Source organism: Dendrobium catenatum, unplaced genomic scaffold (genome assembly GCF_001605985.2).
Source record: "Dendrobium catenatum unplaced genomic scaffold, ASM160598v2 fragScaff_scaffold_1381, whole genome shotgun sequence".
NCBI classification, from domain to species: domain Eukaryota; kingdom Viridiplantae; phylum Streptophyta; class Magnoliopsida; order Asparagales; family Orchidaceae; genus Dendrobium; species Dendrobium catenatum.
Window position 1 is genome coordinate 288,253 of NW_021319843.1, and position 21,100 is coordinate 309,352.

At 32.8% G+C, this 21,100-nt stretch overlaps 2 protein-coding genes across 6 annotated transcripts in view; both read right to left on the minus strand.

Annotated features, from left to right (window-relative positions):
• Window positions 1-12,061: 12,061 nt before the first annotated feature.
• On the minus strand, window positions 12,062-14,183 carry LOC110098895 (LIM domain-containing protein PLIM2b). Its single transcript, XM_028699739.1, has 5 exons — window positions 13,969-14,183; window positions 13,625-13,724; window positions 13,508-13,536; window positions 13,317-13,406; window positions 12,062-12,439 (listed from the first exon to the last, which is right to left on the minus strand). The coding sequence occupies exons 1-5, from the start codon at window positions 14,101-14,103 to the stop codon at window positions 12,194-12,196; spliced, it is 600 nt and encodes a 199-aa protein (XP_028555572.1). The 5' UTR covers window positions 14,104-14,183; the 3' UTR covers window positions 12,062-12,193.
• A 5,065-nt stretch (window positions 14,184-19,248) lies between these two features.
• LOC110098883 overlaps window positions 19,249-21,100 on the minus strand; it is a 41,694-nt gene continuing 39,842 nt past the window's right edge. For all 5 annotated transcript variants that reach the window (XM_020825829.2, XM_020825828.2, XM_028699747.1 and 2 more), the window contains one exon: window positions 19,249-20,016. In XM_020825829.2, coding sequence (XP_020681488.1) covers window positions 19,489-20,016 — 528 coding nt within the window. In that variant the 3' untranslated portion in view covers window positions 19,249-19,488. The remainder of the gene's footprint in view (window positions 20,017-21,100) is intronic.

Consider the following 21,100-nt stretch of genomic DNA (forward strand, 5'->3'; position numbering starts at 1 on the left):
GAGTAAGATATTGCTGCATAGATTGATTCTTCATCTGTATATGGTGAAGTTCATTCTTTAGTTGGATGACGCGAGATCGACTCGCGGGTTGAAGTCGGCGTTCAAGAATCGTCCAGACCTCTCGAGTAGTTGTTGTAGTGATGACATAAGGCAAGATGGAAGGAGAAATTGCCGAAAACAATGTGGAGATCAGAGTGCTATCGGTGAGCGTCCAAGTCCCGTAGGCAGTGGATGTGGTATCGGACGGTGGCTGGACGTGCCGTTGAGATGTCCGACATAACCGGTGGCGGTAAACTGTTGAAGAATCTGGATTCTCCAAATAGCATAATTATCAGTGGTAAGAGGATGGGGAAGAAGAGTCTTGATGTTAGAAACTAGGAATTTGAGAGGTGCGGGGATGAAGGGTTCGGCGAGGGTCGCTCCGGCAAGATTGGTGGAAGAGGGTGAGAGGGAAGAAGATGATTCTTGATCCCCCATAGATGGCTCACATAAACTTGCATAGAATAATAGATAAAAGTAAATAATCATTGGCAAGTAATTAAAAATAATATAAATTTAAAAATCCTGCTAAATATGCTATCTCTATGAACGTATGTAATAATCATTTCAAGAATATTTAACACTTAAATTCATTAAATGATCTTTCGAAAAGATCCAAATTTTTAAATATGGGTTGAAATAGTTGCTACTATAACACCGAGATGATTAGTCAAAGATGGAAAGAGAAACCAGTCCCTAGTAGAGTCATCAAAAATTCAGCCCTGACCTCCGCCCTATTTGTTTTTCTTTGAATTTGGGAGAGTTTTAACAGAATAAGTTCTGAGATAATTTTTGGAAGGCAGATGAGGTTGTAGATAAGACACTACCCAAAGATTTTGCCCTCATTTTGCGAGGACTTTATGATCTGAGTTCTAGTTTCCTATAGGCGCAAGCCCTTATAATTAATTACCCCTCCCAATAATGAGGGAGAACTTTCGATTATGGCTAGTCATCGATCAGATATCTAATATCCATAGATATGTAGTATCAAACATATAGTAGCAGTATGGGCTTAAGGGTTGAATGTATTTGATATTTAAAATTAGAAATTTCACCATCTTTCTCTTAAAGCAGATAGTGGGGGAATGGATGATGAGCCCGATCAAGATCCTATGGTTTCGTCGTCCCTGACCATCGTGATCCCGTGTCTATTTAGTCAGAGGAGGTAGTCGACCTAACCTGATAGAAGGATCCTTATTGGCAGTCATGGGTTGCTTTGTTCAAGGGGACCTCATAGACCTAGGGTAGATATTTGTGTAAGGGGACAAATTTGAATCCACCTTAACTAACTAGGGCTTTGTGCCCTATCGATTATATCCTTTTGATTCATATCTCAAGAATTTGATGCCACTAAAAAACGTATTGGCTCTGGCCATCACCGCTATTTTATGGTGCCATTTGGTAGCAAAATCACTCAGTTTAGAGGGCCTCGGATCATAACCGTTCATCCTACAGTGTCATTTGGCGGGAAAACTACCTGTTAGAGGACACGTACCACATCCTTATTGATAGGAGACTATTTGAGAATAAATTCTAGTGATATTTTTGACTAGGCATTAGCTCTATGTGAGCTGAAGTGAATTTTAACTTATCCACCCTGATAAACTGTTGCGGAGGATGAATAAATTTTACTTTAAGTTGTCTATAGTTGAATTTCAATTTTTAAATATTTGAATTTAGGATTTTTTGGGAGTTTTAAATTTTACAGGAGATTAAAAACTTGGGAGACATTTAAAAGTATTTGTGAACCCCTCCGGTTGAGATCTACGTTCAACACGACCATTATTAGAGTAACTTTGAGGTCACTTGAAAATATTTTGATTTTATAAAAGTTTAAGAGCATTTTAAAATATTTGAAATTAACTCCTCTGATTGAGTTCTACATTCAACATGACCATCATCAGGGTGTTTGGGCTCTTTTTTATTTATGGACTAAACCCTATCAACTCTGTCAGGTTGTCGATAGAGGATTGTGTTTCATAGGCTTTAGACTTTTATTGATGAATTTTCTTTGTTAGAGGCCTTGAAGACCTTATATGAATATATAAAATAAATATCATGGTCGACCCTGAGATAACATGTTTATTTAATGATTTGAACCATGTCGACTCCTATCGGCCCATATAGGAGGATCGGGTTTGAATCTAAATTCATCATTTGACCCGCATAGTATCCCTAAACATCACATATATTTCTATAACATGCTCATTGGGGCCCATGCGGGTTTGTGATTGCATACCCCCTTTTTGTGTACCTATGTGTATACAAACTATAGTACATGTGCAAGATATATCTGGACATACATGATGGGTCCTCTATGATAGTTCATATAATCTTATATTTACTATCATAATCCTTCTGTATTTACCTGTAGGTGGTATATTCAGTACACAACGAGCATGTGCAGCAGCCAGTAGGTGCTTGCATTTACTGCATATCACTTACTTTTGGTTACAAAGGGGATCGATGCACTTTCTTGCCATTAAGTGGATACCAATCACAGAGGCGTTATAATATGCAACTCTCGCCGCTAATTACCAATTGTACATATGCTACTGTGCATACATAAATCCTTTATCATCACCAACGAGTACCCATATTCATTTACACGTTGATTTCTATTTACTTGCGAAGGACCCCCTATCCGTGTGATACATTAGTTGTCACTACTCGTAGGCGAGTTAATATATTCATTGGCATGCCTATGTTATTCACTGCTTAAGCTGTATTTGTCAACCATCTTTGCACATGTGTTGATTGATGAATTGTTGCCTTTGTCATTGGTTTATTTATATGCATTGATTGAAAGGATATTTTATATTTTCTTGTGCCCATTTAATATTCATATACATTCCTACGACAATCTGGATTGATTGTAGGGAGACTTCTTGTATGTGTACTTCATCTATAAATTAGCATTGACTGTCGAGTGGTTTATATTTGTTGCTTATTCTTCCTTGTATGTCGATTAGCAAGATGTTGCATTTGTCACAGTTTTCTTATACACGTCGATCAATGAGCTGCAACATTAACTCATATGTAATTTAATAATCGTGGAGATTGTTGTATGTGCTTGTGTACTGATCAATATAGGCTCTAGAATACTATAAAATTCATTATTTGCCAATTATTATTGCTTATAAATATGTTATTACATCTGTGACTGAATTATGGCTTCATTGTGAGCATCGATTGATGAATTGATACCTTCCTTGTATATTAATCCTCAAAGCCCATGGTCATTAACATCCTTTGTTTATGTGTCAACCGTTATCCATTGAATGTCTCATTCATTTTGCATCTCATGCATCATATTCATGAATAACTCATGACCTACATATTCACACCCATCACTTGTGTGTTCATCATGCATTTCTTCTTCATGGACAAGTTATTACTCTTGTATGAATATCACATGTATTCATTTATGACTAGGTCACATATCCTTATTATCACTCATTGCTTGTAGACAAGTTATACCCCTTGCCTCTATATGATGTTTGCAACATGCATGATGATTCCACATAAGTCTTTCATTTGATTATGAGCAAATTATATTCATTGAGATTTTAGCATAAGTCTTTTATTTCCAAACGAAGCTTGAGTTAATATTCAATTTGTTTCATTTGAGTTCAATGTCCACAAATGCATATTTCAAATTTAAGCTCATGTCATTCAAGTTCAATTCGTCGTCCTTCATTGTATAAGTTCCATGTGGTTCATTATTGATCCAAGTTCCTTGTTGTTCAAGTAGCAAGTTTCTTGAGTTCAATCAAGTCTAGTTCAAGCTTTTGTTGTCATTCAAGTTCATTTAAAGTTTGAGTTCACTTATGCTCAAATTCATTAAGTTCACATTTGAGCTAATTTCATTTAGGTTCAAGTTTTAATTAATCATTTGAGTTCCAGAACATATCCCCTGCTACCTAAGATTTGTGTAAGTCCTTGTCCCTTTTTTTTTCAGACAAAATTTCGCAAGCCTCCCGATGTCTCCCCCATTTAGGAAAAAACTACGAGAAAATGGGTCTTCCCACCACCCTAAGAAAAGCTTGTATAGTAGGTGTCTTTAGACATCACGACCTAATTTTGTTCGCCTCCCCACCATGCTAAGAAAGCCTATATGCGTCTTCGGTACCTGTTATAAAAGAGAAGCAGTTGTTTCCCCGCGAACGGGTACTTATGAATATCCCCGCCTCGCCATAGGCGTCGCACCAGGTTCCCATCTCACCACGCTAAGAAAAGCGTGTATAGGTAGTTATTCGGCACGCTGTGAACGCCGAGGAAGGAATTTTAAATGATTATCCACTTCGTCGTAGGCGCCGCACCAGGTTCCCTTCCCACACGCTACAAAAAGCGTGTATAGGCGATTTGTCGGTGCGCCTTGAACGACGAAATGAGCTCTCGAAGTGATTACCTGATATGCCGAGATCATCGCCGAACTTCCTCCCATCACGCTACGAAAAGCGTGTATAGGTGGTTGTTTCGTCGCAGTGCAAGCGTCGAAGTTGGGCTTTTGGGAATTTGCAAATTTTTTTTTTAAAAGCTCGCTCTTTTTTTTAAACCACATTTTTTTTTAATTTGAAATATCTCTCTCTTTTTTTTAAACTCTCTTTTTTTTGAATACAATTTTTTTAAACACATTTTGTTTTTTGAAAATATTTTATTATTATTGTTTTTTGCTCTTTACGCTTCATGGTCATGCTGCAACAAACTCTTTAAATTCATGATTGCGTCATTGCCTGTCTTCTTTGCTTCCATCACCATTGTAGACTTAGGGCATCTCCAACCGAAAACTTCATTTTTCACGGCAAAGTAACGCAAAACTCCAAAATGGCGCGGTGATGCTCCAATCGAACGCCATTTTAGGTGTTTTTGAGAAGGTAACGATCGCCCTCCCTTTCGCGCGTTTTTCCGGTTGAGAGCAAAAAATGGCGTGAGTGAACAGTGCGACGCCAATATTGGCGTCGCACTGTTCACTCACGCCATTTTTTGCTCTCAACCGGAAAAACGCGCGAAAGGGAGGGCGATCGTTACCTTCTCAAAAACACCTAAAATGGCGTTCGATTGGAGCATCACCGCGCCATTTTGGAGTTTTGCGTTACTTTGCCGTGAAAAATGAAGTTTTCGGTTGGAGATGCCCTTAGCCCCGCTGGTTGCAGATTTGCTGAGGCGGGTTGGCCATAGTTTTTGGCGGGGCGGGCTGCTGTAGCCGCGTGGCTTGGTTGATCTGTACATTGATTTTATAATTTTTTTCTTTTTTATTTCCGACGCAAAATAGTTCGACGAAATTTTTTTTGATGGAATAATTCGACCAGAAATCCATCGGAAATGTTTCCGATGAACTATTTTGTGCTAGTATAACTTTTCTGACGCTCGTTTTACCGTTAAAAAAAAATCGATAGAAATTCACCGAAAATACTAATTTCCGACGAATTTTGTCTGCCGGTAACACGCGATTTTCCTATAGTGTAAAATATATGTTATTAATTCATTATTATTATTACAGTGCAATTTTAATGCTTTACTATTATTGTTTACTTATTTAATGTAATTGTATGAATTTACTATTATTGTATTGCCTTACTATTATTGCCATCAATTTTACTAACAATATTTTACTAATATTGCTATCAATACGAACATTAATATTGTTCAAAATTACCGATAATAATGACACTATATTGATATTGAGCATGTGATTAAGATACTAATATAGAATAACTAGATAATATGTGTATATCATTATAGGGTTTCATTACATTAATATGATTCTAAAAGTCATTATTAGTGCTTTAGTTAACATTTTATATATATTTTTAATAATTGATAATACTTATACGACGACTGTTTTATCGATTTAACATCTATACTAGCTATAGACTATACTGCTATAACACATGCATTTTACTATTTCTGTATCAATTTATGATCATATGACTGCTACTGCTATTAATTGACTGACGGCATGCACATTGCTTCTTTGACATGCTTTGAGTCAATTATAGGATTAGACTCGCTGAATTTTTTAGCTCATTACATGTGGTTTAAATGATTTCAAATCAGGGAAGAGATTTATGTGTGAGACTGATCATAATTTCTCAAGTTCTATTTCTTTTTATTTTCATTATTTTTTGTACTCATGAATGAAAGGATCGATTAATTTATTTTGATTATATAATTTTTTAATATTGTATATGGTTTCGGAATAAGAATACATATGTATTTTGATATTTTGATTACTAATTTTGTTTCAACTGATATTATATCGATAAAAGAATAATTCTTCTAAATTTAATCTTGGGATGTTACAATTGGCATCAAAGCATTTGTTGGAAGAATTGATTGAATTATTAATGGAGCTGTAGTAATTGATTGGGAGTCAAATAGATTAGAAAGATTAAGGAGCATTATTTTACATGCATAATTAATTAAATTTGTGAATTATTCAAATTAGACAGAATCATACAAAAGTGGACAACTGCAATGAATCTTCTAGATCAAGATGTACCAAATTAGCAACATAGTAAAGCTCTAGTATTGTCAGATACTATTATGTAGTTGGCCATTGTTCTAGCATAGGTGATGAGAAATATGCAAGTAAGCCATCTAAGAGCAAGGAAGAAGATGGAATAGACATTTGCAAGTATTTCATACGTTGAAGCCCCACTATTCAAAGGCACTATAGGACCCCAGGATGCAAATGATTGGTTATTGAGGATAGAGAAGATTTTGATAGCATATAGTGCCTAGAGAGCCAAAAGGTACCTCTAGCTATGTTTATGTTTGAAGGAGAGGCTAAGAGATGGTGAATTGGATAGAAAATAGAGAAATTCTAAGGGAAGATGAATGCTAAGATCACTTATAATAAATTTACTACAATGTTCAGAATGATGTTCATACCTCCGTCAGCCCACAAATGTAGGAAGCTTTCATTAAACCAGAACAAGAACTCAATACAGTGATGCAATATGAATCTGAGTTAGTTGCATTGGCTAGGTTTACTCCTTGTTCGATCTCTATTCATGAATAAAAGTGTTGTTTACTTCTGCAAGGGTTAAATAGAGAGTTGAGATATCCATTAGTATAACTGCAAATTCATGAGTTTTCTAAGTTAGTGGAGCATACTAAACTGATAGAGCTTGATTTGACAGTATCAACATCTAGGTACAATGTGGGCTTTACATATGATGTTAGCAGGAGAAGGAGCATAGATGAGTCAAGCAGGGATAAAGATAGAGATAGTAATAAGAAAAGCATATACAGTGATTCAAAGGGATCTTGACCTATTCCATCTATCGACAATTTCATTGCATATATCCATTGTGGAAAGAGGCATGGAGGTTAGTGATACCTTCTAGCAGAGCAGTGTTTTTGATGTGGATAGTAATGACACAAGGTAGTGGATTGTTCACAGAGAGAGAGAATTAATTTAAGGGTAGAATATTCTATGCAAAATGAAGGATAGAGGACTATAGTAGTGAGAACATATAGTGAAAGGTCTTAAACCATCTAATGATAAAGTTATTAGTGATAGTCAGAGGAAGTTTATTACACCGACAACACAAACAGGACTTACTCCAGTAATGTCATGTGTATATAACTTATACTATTTGGAAGATTGATAGCAACCAAAGAGTTCTATTTGTAAGAAATTTATTTGAATGATTGAATGTTATATTTCATGCATAAGTGAATGACATATGATAGAATGAATTATATGATTGTATAATTCAACAAGCTTTTGATTTGATTTTAATTTGATTTGAGTTTTGCTTGTATGGCATTATTTTATATTGATTATTATGCCCAAATTCTTAAGGGAAATATCAAGGATAATATTTTTCTAAGGTTGGTAGACTGTAACAATTTGAATTTCTAAAAAAAAATTAAAAAGAAAAAAATATGAATTCATGTTTGAATTGCAGTACAGCAGAGAGAAAGAGAGAGTTAATTTTTAGCTACCGAACTGCTTTATCACTTTTATAGAAATTACTCAGATCACTGTAGGTGATTATAATTCTCTTTATTTTCAAAGATTTTGATTTAACTATTTGATTCTCTCCAAAATTAATTTTATTGCATTTTATCTGAATTTATTAAACTTTTACCGCACAACTAAAATACTGATTATCCTGGACATTTTTACTCTAACATTTATTGAATTTGACCGGGTAAAATGGAAGCTACTGTATTTTTTATTGTTTATACAAATTTAATAATTGATATTCTTATTGTAGGCATATTGTTAAAAAAAGCATTGCAAATGAATGTGGGTATATAATTGAGTAATAGCTGGCCATTATTATTGTCATATTACTTTGATAATAATATGTGTGAAGACAAATGAAAGTTGGTTTCACACTTTCACTGATATTGGCTAGAGACTGACTGACATGTTCATGATTGTGGATCGATGGGATTTCCTTTAAATATTATAGTTTGATGATATCCTTTATCGATTCATGTGACACTGATTATAAGGAGTTATTATTATGCTGACGGGCAAAGAGTGACAACTCTGTGTAATGATCCAACGAGATATTAATATGGATTATTACTTATTAGAAAAATATCGCTTATACCAAGACTTCTTACTTGTTTAGTGTGACAACTAAAATGTATGTTATTGATTTATTATTATTGTTACTATATGATTTTACCGCTTTGCTATTATTGTTTACTAATTTATTATCATTGAATGAATTTATTGTTATTGTATTACTTTACAATTACTACCATCAATTTTACTGATGGCACCATATTGATACTGCTACAAATACAGACATTGATGTTGTTTGATACTATTGATTCACTATATTGATTATTGTACAAACAACACTGTATTGATATTGAATATGTGATATATTGAGGACTTGAATAAGATATTGATATAGAATAACTAGATAGCATGTGTACATCATTATAGAATTTTACTGCATTGATATAATTTTGACAGTCTTTATCAATGCTTTAGTTACCACTTTATATGATTTTTTATTGATTGATAGTACTGATACGATGATTGTTTTATCAAATCGACATTCGTATTGGTCCCCACTCTACTGCTTTACCAACTTTCATACTACATTATTTTATTGATTACAGAATTTACTGCTACTATATATGTACTTTACTATTTTTGCATCAAATTATGATCATATGACTGGTACAGCTACGAATTAACTGAAGACATGCATACTACTTTTTTACCATGCTTTGAATCAATTGTAGGATTGGATGATCTGTCAGACTTTTTAACTCTTTATATGATGTTTAAATGATTTCATGTTAGGGAAGAGATTCAGGAGTGTGATAGACTAATCAGGATTCCTTATATTCTATTCCTTTTCAATTTAGTTATTCTTTTGTACTCAAGAATGGAAGAATATGCTATAATTATATAATTCCTGAGTATTGTATATGATTTTGGAATACGAATATAGATGTATTTTGATGTTTTGATTACTAATGTTGTTTCAGTTGATGCTTTATTTATAAAATAGAAATAAATAGCTTTGATGTTTATTTTAAAAGAGTAATTCTTCTAAATTTGATCTTGGAATTTGATCTTGGGACATTACACCCTAGGCCTTGATATTATATATGAGATTGTCTGCTTCAAACATTTCTCTAAACTTATTCTAACCTTAATCAAATATTCTTCTAAGCATATTCAAAGCTTTTTTTATTTTGATATAAGGATTGAATCATAATTGTAGAAGTTTTGATCATGTTTTAAAGATGGCTTGATTATGTTCCAAAAAAGTTTTGATTAATGCTAAAACATTGGTCAAACAATTTTCAACAAGTTTAATCAAATTTTGGTCAATATTTGATGAAACTTTGAGCAAAGTTCAAAATTTATTGTTTTGAACATATTCTATTTTGCAATTTACTCATTTGAGTATTCTTGTTTTATGCTTGCAAATGTATGTTTAGCTCACATATAAAGCTAAAGATGTGATGAAGAAAATGGAGTCGTTTGATGCTAATGACATCATTTGGTTGAATATGAGAGGCAATCACCAAACATCATGTCTATAGAGAGGCATTATACTATTTTTTGTAGATGTGCTGCTACTTTTAATGGATGTGCTGCTAAAGATCAATGCAAAGGTTGGTAGTTTGAACTCACAATCACAAATTAAAATACACATGTTATTGCTTAATAAAAAGGGCTTTAATCCTAATAATCTTGCAAGGCACAATAATAGTTATATAGATGTAGTCATGTTTAAGCCCTTTATATCAAGTTAGCTATGTTATTGTGATATAGATGCGATCTTGAAATGCATATTTTATATTAATAAAGATGTCATGATTATACGTACACATGTTCTATTTCAATCAATTTTGGTCATAAAGGACTTAAAAAAGTAGTTAGCACTAGACCCTTCACAACTTTTGTAAATCCATCACAACCAAATTTCATTTGAATAACATTCAAATAAAGTTCAAACAAAATTTGATCAAGGTTGAAATCATATCCTAGAAAAAATTAATCCATGAACAAACATTCTTTGAAACATAATCAAACATTAATCATTTTTATTCAAAATTAGGGTCGGTTTGGAGATTAGTGTTTATTTAAAAGTTTGATTCATGATTAAAAAAAATATTCTAATCTTAATTGAACATTACATTGATTGTTTTTTTGGATCAAGGTTCGAATAGAATATTATTAGAAATGTTTATAAAATAATTAAATTTCATGTTTGAATAAAGTTCATTTCATGTTCAAAGAAAGACAATACATATTAAGCAATTACAACTCTAACACAACCAGGCAAACACAATAGAAGATAAAATTTCAGCAATAAGTCTTATATTAAATTAAAGCAATTATAATGTTGTACAATAACATAGTATGTAAACACAATAATTTTTTTTTATTCAGTTAAATATAATAATATTATCTATAATACAACTATAACACTATAGAGTACCTAAGTTTTAAAATATATATATATATATCACTATAAAGTGGCTAAATTTGATTACATATATATCACTATAAAGTGGCTAAATTTGATTACATATATATTATTCTCTTTAGATTAATCAAGATTAAAATCATTTTCATGCAACAAGAGCATGTTTATTCTTAATTTATAATCATGAATTAAAGCACCAAGCTTTGCATTAGTCTTCAACAAACACATCCATAAAAAGCATTAGCACATCTACAAAAATATATGTAATACCTTTCTACAAGTATAATAGCATATACTTGCATAGTCATATATTGTATGTTTGCCTCTCATATTCAATACAACGATGTTATTAAATCTCACCTCAACTGGTTCAAATTACTTATAAAAATTTTCAATCATACACCCAGATCTATATGTGAACTGAGCATGATACATGCATATCTGACAACTTAAATGAGTGCAAAGATAAGAAATTGGGGCTTTGCTCAAAGCTTTATCGAACATATGATCGAACACTTAGTATTGTTCAAAACTTGATCAAATCTTCTTTGACTATTGCTCAAAACTTATTTTGAACATGATCAAACCATGGTTGATCCATGATCAAATATTTTTTTGATAATTATTAGATTTTGGTTCCAAAATACAAATATACTTCAAACAAGCTTCGAAGTATGTTTAATCATGTGACTAACAAGTACTGAACTAGGTCAAAATAAGCTTTCAGTAATGTTTAAAACTAGTAATATCATATACAATATCTTTTCGGGTTTAGGGTTCAAGGTGTAAATGTATAAAATCAATCACTAACCTTCAATGATAACCATCAGCTAGCAGAATACAGAGACAAAAATATTGCATTAGAACTGGAAGAATCACTCTCAAACAAAAATTGTGTAAGAAGAAGAAGGTGATAAGAATAGGAGGGGTCAATTCATCTTTTCCAAATCTACTGGCATTTTGGTTCAAATTGAAATTTTTGGCATATTTTCTCAAAAAAACAAAACATCAAACATATTTCTATTTTTTCGGGCATTATGAGAATATAAGCTCTATTTTTAGATGTTATATATAACAAAGACAAAAAAAAAAAAGCAAAACAAATTAAGTTTTCCTTGAAAGCAAATTTTGACTTTATCATAGAGCAGATGGATCGCGAATGCACAGAAAAAAAAAATCAACAAAACACAGAAAAAAAAAGTAGAAATTATTTAGAAAATGGCTTAACTATCTTCTGTATGTTGGGGATCTTGGAGTGGTTCCTTGGCCGCACTGGCCTCCTCCTCCTCCTTCATTGAAGCAGTTTTAATCAAATTCTTATAGTTACCTTTCTCCATAAACAACTGAGAAAAATGGTGTTTGCAGTAAAGAATGCCGTTTAGAGCAGCGTAGCTTGATGGTGTGAGAGTGCATCCGCCATGAGAGCACTTGAAGCAGGTCTTGTGGTATGATTCTCCCTCCACATTCAGCTGTAAATTAAGATAAAGAGAGACAGAAGAGCAACCAGGTAAGGAGTTAATCTTTTGATTTGGATTTAAGCCAATTAAGGCCTTCATTAATATCCACGATTTTGGGTTCACTAATTTCTGGCTGTTTTAGCCGTTGAAAAATCACAGAAAAATTTTGCGGCAGAAAAATGATCGTCGGTTTTCTTTTCCTACATGGTTTATTCTGTAATTGGAGAATATATGTAAACAGTCAGTAATTGAAGATTTTCCTATAGTGACATTTAGGCTAATTAAGTCAAACTCACACATATCACATACGCAAGACTAGAATCCAAAACCTCTTGGTTAGTAGTCAAAGCTCCTAACGAACAGACCAAGATGAGTAGCGTTCATTTTCAAGCTTTAAGGAGTCTCTAGTAAGCTAAACTGACCAAAAAGTTAAACTATGAGCTTGAACCTAAATAGCAAATAGCTATATGATGTTCTTTATGCTGGATATCTTTTCACAAAAGATCAAATATTAAAATATCTTAATATTTGGATATGAATTTGACGAGAATAAGTAGGAGACAATCATTTTTTATTTGGCTTAAACTTTTATGATATGCATGAAAACATCCAAATTTTAAATATATCTTGCAATTATATTAAGATTTTTTTTTATAAAACAGAAGAAGAATCTTACAATTTGATAAAAATATCTTACTGTTTACAAAATTATTCTATATCTTGAATTTTAGGAAAAGCAAATGTTAGAGAGAGACAGATAAAAAGACCTCACTACAACTACTATGCACTTGCACTTCTGTGACATGGAGAAGGGACAGAGAGAGAATCTTGAATTTTAGGATAATCAAATGTTAGAGAGAGAGAGAGAGAGAGAGAGAGAGAGAGAGACCTTCTCTAGAGGATAAGCTGTCTTCTTACATACAGCACATTTGTCTTGTGTACCAGAGAACATCTGTGAGACCTTGCTTGCTGTTCTGTTCTGTAATTATAAACATTAAACAATTTGCAGATTAATACAAAATAAGAAACAGTGATTAGGATTAGAATGAGAAGATGAGTTATTTCTTTTATTATACTTACCAATTCAAGCTTCTCTGCTGATTTGCTTGCTGAACATATACAACCAAAGCATATGTTATTAGCAGAGAATTGCACCCAGAGAGAGAGAGAAAGAGAGAGAGAGAGAGAGAGACTTACGGCTGTGAAATTTCTTGGTGAAGGAGCCCGTTTCCTTGAAGAGCTGCTCAAAATGGGGTTTACAGTAGAGCACACCGTCCATGGATGAGTAGTTACACATCTGAAAACAAGCAAAAAGCATGAAATTTTCTGGAGGAACTAAACATTTGATGATTCTTTTATGAGTTCCAATCTGTATATCAGTTTGTATAATTTGAGAGCTGATCATACATTTATTTCTGCGATATTTAACTTCAAATTCATAATATATGTAATTAATCGATTATTATATGACATCATCCTTAAAACAAAGTAAAAAAAATAAAAAATAAAAATATATTTTTTTTCGATCTAAAAACACTTACAGTGAGAGTGCCACTGCAATGGCTGCATTTGAAGCAGGTCTTATGATAAACCACTCCATCGGCGGTGAGCAGGTCGATGAAATGAACCGTCTTCCCGCACGCCTTGCACTTATCCTGAGTCCCACTGAAAGACATTGCGGTTGCTTTATCGACGACGGCAGACGGAACCCTATCTCAGAAGCAGAAGAACAAGAAGATGATCCAGACGCTCTCCTATCCCTACAAATCCACAAATCAAAAACTTACAGAGAAGAACATTTCGTAAAAACAGCCGATAAAAATGAAATCTTTCTGTCAAATCGAGGAAACAGAGGTTGGCAGTGAGACCTTCGGCAACAATTTGATGGGGAAAGGGGCGATTCGGAAGAATGAATTAATGCTACGAGATTTAAGTTTCGGTCTGTTGAGGAGAAGAGGATGGAGAGGGAACTGTTGAGGAGAGGAGGAAGGAGAGGGAATGTAGGAGAGAAACGGGTGAGCTGCACACCGCAAAGACTAATTCAAATTTGGTTCCTTTTTTTTTGTTGGATGAAAAAATGCTTTTAGATTTGTGCGTGTATTAGTGCAATTTTTATATCATACATAAACACTAATCTCAACATACATAAACACTAATCTCAACATAAATATAAAAGAATTCAAGTGAAGAATTTTGATTCTGATCTAAATATGCTTTTGATATGAATACAATATATGAATAATTAATCAAAATTTATATTACACTGTCCTAAAATAAGGCTTCATTCGTGGAAAAATTTTCTTGTGCAGACACTGCACCATCTGAAGGCGAATCAAAGTGTGCCACATCACCTGGTACACAATAAAAGGGTGACATGATGTGCTCTGATTCGCCTCCGACGGGTCCGGTGTCTGCACAAAATAATTTCACTCGTTCATGACAGCTTTCTTACTGTTTTACTTTTTAAACAGCAACTCTAATTTTTATTTCATTACTATTTTTTATTTTTTCAAGAAATGTTTGTACTATGAAATAGATTTCAAAAAATTTATTTTCTTTATAGTGGTTATCCAATCAACTTTATAAAAAGTTATAGCCGTCTCAAACGAATCCTAAATCAGTAAATCTAATGATTTAAAAATCTACCTTAATTAGATGTTTGATTAGATTTTCCAATCTAATTTATTTTCAAATTTATTTAGAAGGGAAGAATTCAGCCATATTGAAAAAAAAAATTGTGTTAGAATATTACGATCAAATTTGGATCATCATGAGTTATAGTTATTATATTTATTTTGAGATAAGTATAATCTATATATGAAATCAATAGAAATTTATTGCACTCTTCTCAAAGCAAATCTAATAATGGGGGACTTATTCAAATTAAATTAGTTAGTTTACATACATATCATTAAATTTAAAAAAATAATAAAAAAGATTGTATGAGGACATCTTGAATATGTTGTATTGGAATGAAGTTAGAAATTATTGGATGCGCTTTGAGATTAGTGCGATACCTATAAAGAAATTGTATTGCACAAATCTTAAAGCCGGTTTTTCATTTTTTTTCTCCATTGAATTATCATGTATTTATTCTTTTTCTCTAAGTATGGCAGTTAAAGTTAGTTAAGAACCGTTGGATTAATATTAGCCTGTTGTTGGTTGTGCTTAAGTTTATCAAAATATGAACGTCGCCAGCATTAGTTGTTCTATCGAAAGTTAAAAAAAAACTAATGAACCATTAATTTAAAAAAAAACTTATTTTTTTTTAAGATTATAAGTTGAAGTTATATATTTTAGAATATATAGCTGCAATTCTAGGTTTACTGTATCGGTTCAAACTGCTGCAATTCTAAATATATACGATTTGTTTTAAACTATAGTGGTTGGCACTGTTGCGAGCCAATTTAATATTAGGTGAAGTTGTAACGTTTAAGAGGTTATAAATTGCTGCAATTTTCATGCAAGCCATGAACTTCTGCCCGGACGCTGTTAGACTTCCCCCCGACAGTTGCCAGACCTTGGCCTAACTCTCCAAACTAATGTAATTTGACAGCTCCTAAGTCAAGGGACGGGTCAATATTTGTAATTCACTCAAATTTAGTGGAATCTTTTCACCTGGGTGAGACCCCGTGATTTCTCCCTCTTTGGGCTTTCCACATAAAAAATATTAGGTGTTTTACTTCTCTCTTTCTGCTTGTGTGTTGGGTATCTGTGCATTATTAAGACGAGAAATTTACTCACTCTACCGCCGCGAATATCTTAGCCCGCAACAGGCACGGTGGCGGTAAATGCAATAGGTGTGAAGGAGGGCGGCTAGGACACAACCTAAATAGTGAAAATGTGAAGACTAAAGTGATTTAAATTGTAATTAAAAGATGACTATTGATTTTAACCGCTACAAGATAAATATTTTTTTTCTTAATTTTGCAACGGTTTAAACCATCGTTAAAAGAGACTTTTAACTGTAGTTTTAAAACCGTTGATATCAAATGCTATTAAAAATATCGAATTTTAATGGTGATAGAAAAAAAAAACCTTTTTTTTTGTTTTGTTTTTCTCTTGCTATAAAACCCTCGTTAAGAGTGACTAGAAGATCACATTTTCTTTTGAAATTTTGAGTTTCCATTATAAATGTTGTGGTAGAAAATTCGAGTCGGTAAAGTATATATTTTACATCTCAGTGTTGTATAATAGATGAAAGTAGTAAGATCAGATAATTTTTTACATGAATAACCTGGAAAAAGGAAAAACTATTACGCATGGCTAAGTTATAAAATCGCTAAATGATAAGTGATATAAAGATCTTTCTTTCTTTATTGTTGAAGAAGAGGGAGAGTACAGAAATAAAGTATGATAGTTAATACCTAATAATAGAGCTTAATTCATAAAAACATAGATGTTCACAAATGTACTTTTATAGTCAAAGGCAAGGTTAAATCTTATCAATACTCTAGAGATGGTAGAGATTCCTAATGCTGATCATCAATGGCAATAATGGTTGCCATGATAATAACCGACGATAGTTGTTGGCGACAATAGTTGAAAAATACAGGAGAGTTCTTCATAGTTCTCTGTGTCCTTCCTCCTCTTTCATCATGTGAAGAATGAAAACCTATTTATAGGCTTTGAGAGTGACATACTCCGTAAATATAGAGAAATTTTAAGTCAAATTTGGAGTGCCATCAAAAAATTCATATTGATTCCTTCAATCATAGAGCCTTTGTCGAGTATTTGAATGCCTTAATAATGTTAGAATTAAGTGATCTTTGACTTGTTGGATTTGTGTCGTCGAACTGCTCGACTCAACTATATGCATATCATATTTGGAGAGTCAAATAACTTTGAAGCTTTTAAATATGCTTCAGTCTATTGATTCGGGCACATTTGAACTCGGATAGGACCAATTATAGTGTCATTGGGTTTGTCTTGTCAAGACATTCAATTTGACTATAAGTTTGCTAAGATCATAGCTCAGATGATCCCAAAATTAATTTTAAAAGTTTTCAATTCAAATATACCTCAAGATTAGTGCTTGATAAAAGGTGATTTTTTTTTTTTTTGTAAAATCCCTTAAGTGAAAAAAGTTAAAATCTTCAACATTAATATTAAGGGACCTTTTGATATAATTGTTAGAATTTAATTAAGAAACTTTGTAGTTAAGCGTGCTCATCCCAGAGAAATTTTGAAATAAGCGACCTCATGGGAAGCTACACCAAGGATAATATCTCGATAGTTAAGAATTTGGGCTGTTACAAATGGTATCAGAGCAATACACTAGCCAGAAGATGAGAATTAAATGTCATACAAAACAAAGTGTTATGCCATATGAGCCACCTCTTGAACCTTATAAGGGACAAAGTGCTATATGGCAGGAGTCACTACTTGAACTTATATAATGTTATTTGCATAGTGGATGATTATGGAATAAGGATACTGATGAGGATATTAGTTGCTTAAGTGGGGAAGATTGTAAAACCCATTAAGTAAAAAGAAATAAAATTCTTAAACATGAAGACACATTTTTGTGTAATAGTTGAAATTTCACAGTTAAACGTACTCATCCTTAAGAAAATCTGGGATGTGTGACCTCTTAGTAAGTTATACCAACATGAAAAAATCATGAACTCCTTAAGCCAAAACAGATAATATCTCGATAGCTAAGAATTCAGGCCATTATATTTTGGTGACATATCAATAAAGATGGCAAAAATTATATTACGAAAAGTGTAATGCCAAGATTCAATATCTCTGCCTCGATGTTCTCATCTTCTTCTAAAGGAGATATTCTTATTGGGATGGATTCAAATTGAAATGACATTAGGAACATAATCTCTCTTTTTAGGATGAGTAAAATAGGAGTATAAAATATATAAATTTATATATGAAATAAAAAAAATTATTTCTTAAAATTTGGGTAATTGCATTTATTGAAGGTGGACAAAATAGTAAAAATATTTATTCTTCTAAGAAAAAAAAATATTTTTTAAGACAATCAATTGGTTCCACCTTTGAATGGCAAGATTATGATATCCTGCACAGGCAAATTTTTTGCTCCATCATTCTCCTGAGATATTTGATCTTCCAGAATACATTATGGTGAGGAGAAATATGGATGCTACAATGATAGCATATCAACAAAAAGTTGGTGCAAAAATAGTAAAATAAGAGGGTTCAATTAAGAAGTCCAAAGATTTATCATCTAAACGAGGGTCTCTTTGGGATAGCTGTAATTTTTTACAAAGGTGATTTTAAAAATGCTACGAAAAATATAACTTTTTTGAAAGCTATTATAGAAAACAACTTCTTAGCACAAATAAAAAAAATTGCATGAACAAATAATGTTCAAATAAAAATCATGATTATGATCTTAAAAACAAAACATTAAGAAAACTATCTCAAATGGAACCTAAAATTTTACACTTTTTAGCTATTTTTAATGATCTTATAACATTTTATTATCTTTATTGATTTTCTTTTATTTAATACTACAAATGATAGCATATCAAAATAAATTTAATAACTTTTAAATTCATCATTGTATAATTTATATCAAAATATATTAATATAACTTTTATTCAATAAATCATCACACCATCAATACATATGCCTATCTAATTAAGTATTATATTTACTCACACTTTAGGATTTTGTTTCTTAAAACTGCAATAATCAATTTTTCATAATGTTCTATATGGCTCATTGCTCAAACATGAAACTAAATGAATCCACACAAAAAATTGAAATGTAAGAGATGCAGATTATAACTATACTTGCAAAGCTTTAGGTAAAAAAAAAGATTGATTTCCATTAGCCATTCCTAATCAAACTTCAATAACTTCATATTTCAAGAGGATAAAAAATTTCAACAGAACTTCTATCAAAAACCTACAACAAATGCAATAGAGATTTTACATAAGTAACCAAAAGAGAGAAATAAGAGAGAAAAATAAGAAAGATTGATACTCTCTTTTTAGATCTTGAGAAGAAGAGGATAAATGTATAATATTGAATTTAAGCACTTACATAGAGGATAAAATTTTCATATTAAATATCAATTACTACGGCAGAACAACCTCCTGGCACAATATGAGATCAGAAACAGTCTTCCCATGGCGATCGATCCTTCTAGAACAATTGACACCTCCATCAAGAACATTACGGACCACAATATTCAAAGAATTTATTCCTCTGGCCTCATATATCTCCACTGTAACCAGCTCTAGCTTGTCGCTTCTCTGCTTTGAAGCCATGGAAATTGAGAATGGAGAGAAATCCAGCAGAGATGAGACAACTCCTTTCACCCATTCAGGAGTGATTACAGGTCTTAGCTTCACAATATCTCCGGGGAAATGTGGGATGATAGAGAAATTTAGATCATTTCCTTTGTCACCAGCTCTACTGTGAGCAACTTGATATAGAGGGATCTTCTTGCCAGATGGGGCTGGTTCTGGAGCAGCAGTGAAGTTTCTGATATAATTTCTCTTTGGAATGACGAGTGGGTCGCTCGCTTTCCTCGCACCTTCAGCTATGACTGCAACATTCGATCTCCTTGCTTCTGTTCGCCAGAGGACTTTTTCACGTTCGACCTGAAAAAAGATGGCTTCTTCAGGAAAAATTATTACGTGCAGTGTCCGGATTCGTCCGGAGGTGAATCCGGACGTGCCGCATCACCTGGGGCCCAATGCATCCGGGTGACGTGGCGCATCCATATTCGCCTACAGGTAAAAGTTAACACATGTAGGACAATCCTTTCCTCTGTGAGGAATGGTGTGGACTATTCACATCATACTGTACACTAAATCAAGTTTGATCTGCATGATCATGAATATATTATAATTGTTAACTAGGTGTCCTGTTAATCAATTTGGAAGGTTACTAGCCATTTATGCTTCATGCCATATGATATTTTTATGGTAGAATATGAGTTTCACAATCTGATGGAAATGCATGATATGATCTGAGATCATACAGTACAATTTTTCAGAAGTATAATTATTTTAGATCACCCTTTCAAAACACTATATTTTGATGTTTATGGTAATCTTAATGGCTAATTGGTGTTAAGGAATGGTTTTTAACAATGCTAAAGGTTATTAATACTAATGGTAACCTGAGGGATCAAGATTGATGATATAATTTTCAGAATTTCTTTTCTTTGTTTCGGTAGTCATTCAATATTCTCAAAAGCTTCTAAATCTTATATTTGTAATTCTTTAAGAAAGCTTTGTGAGCTATGTTTGAAAATTGAATTACAGATCTGGTGTTGTTTGTCTTTCCTCCAAGGTTGTCAACTAACGGATTGTATTAGAAGTAGCCAGTTTCTCGCCTTGAAGAAAAATACTGCGGCCAAGGGCGGAACTATGTAGTGCTGAGCTCTCCAAAAATCGGAAGGCCGCTTGGCCTCTCGCTATTTTCATTTGATTATGTTGAATTTTTCTAACACTAACAAACAGATCTGTGAAAAGTGATTATGTGCAAAATAAATTATTTTTGCATCCACATATATATATTTATTTTTTTATAAGTTTGCCACTTGCCCCCCTGAGAACTAAGGCTGGTTCCGCCCCTGATTGTGGCATAAGCATGAGTAGTTTGCTTCTAGGGAAGAGCTGCTTTCATTATCTTTTACAAATCTCCTTGAAGATTGTATTTGGATTGCAGAAATTCAAT

What these genes read in the sequence shown, in the direction of transcription:
- LOC110098895 (XM_028699739.1), bottom strand. Translation starts at nt 14,103, where the DNA reads ATGTCTTTCAGTGGGACTCAGGATAAGTGCAAGGCGTGCGGGAAGACG. An exon ending in ATTGCAGTGGCACTCTCACT is followed by an intron (nt 13,725 to 13,968) that starts GTAAGTGTTTTT and finishes GCTTGTTTTCAG; the next exon opens with ATGTGTAACTACTCATCCAT. An exon ending in CAGCTTATCCTCTAGAGAAG is followed by an intron (nt 12,440 to 13,316) that starts GTCTCTCTCTCT and finishes CTTAATTTACAG; the next exon opens with CTGAATGTGGAGGGAGAATC.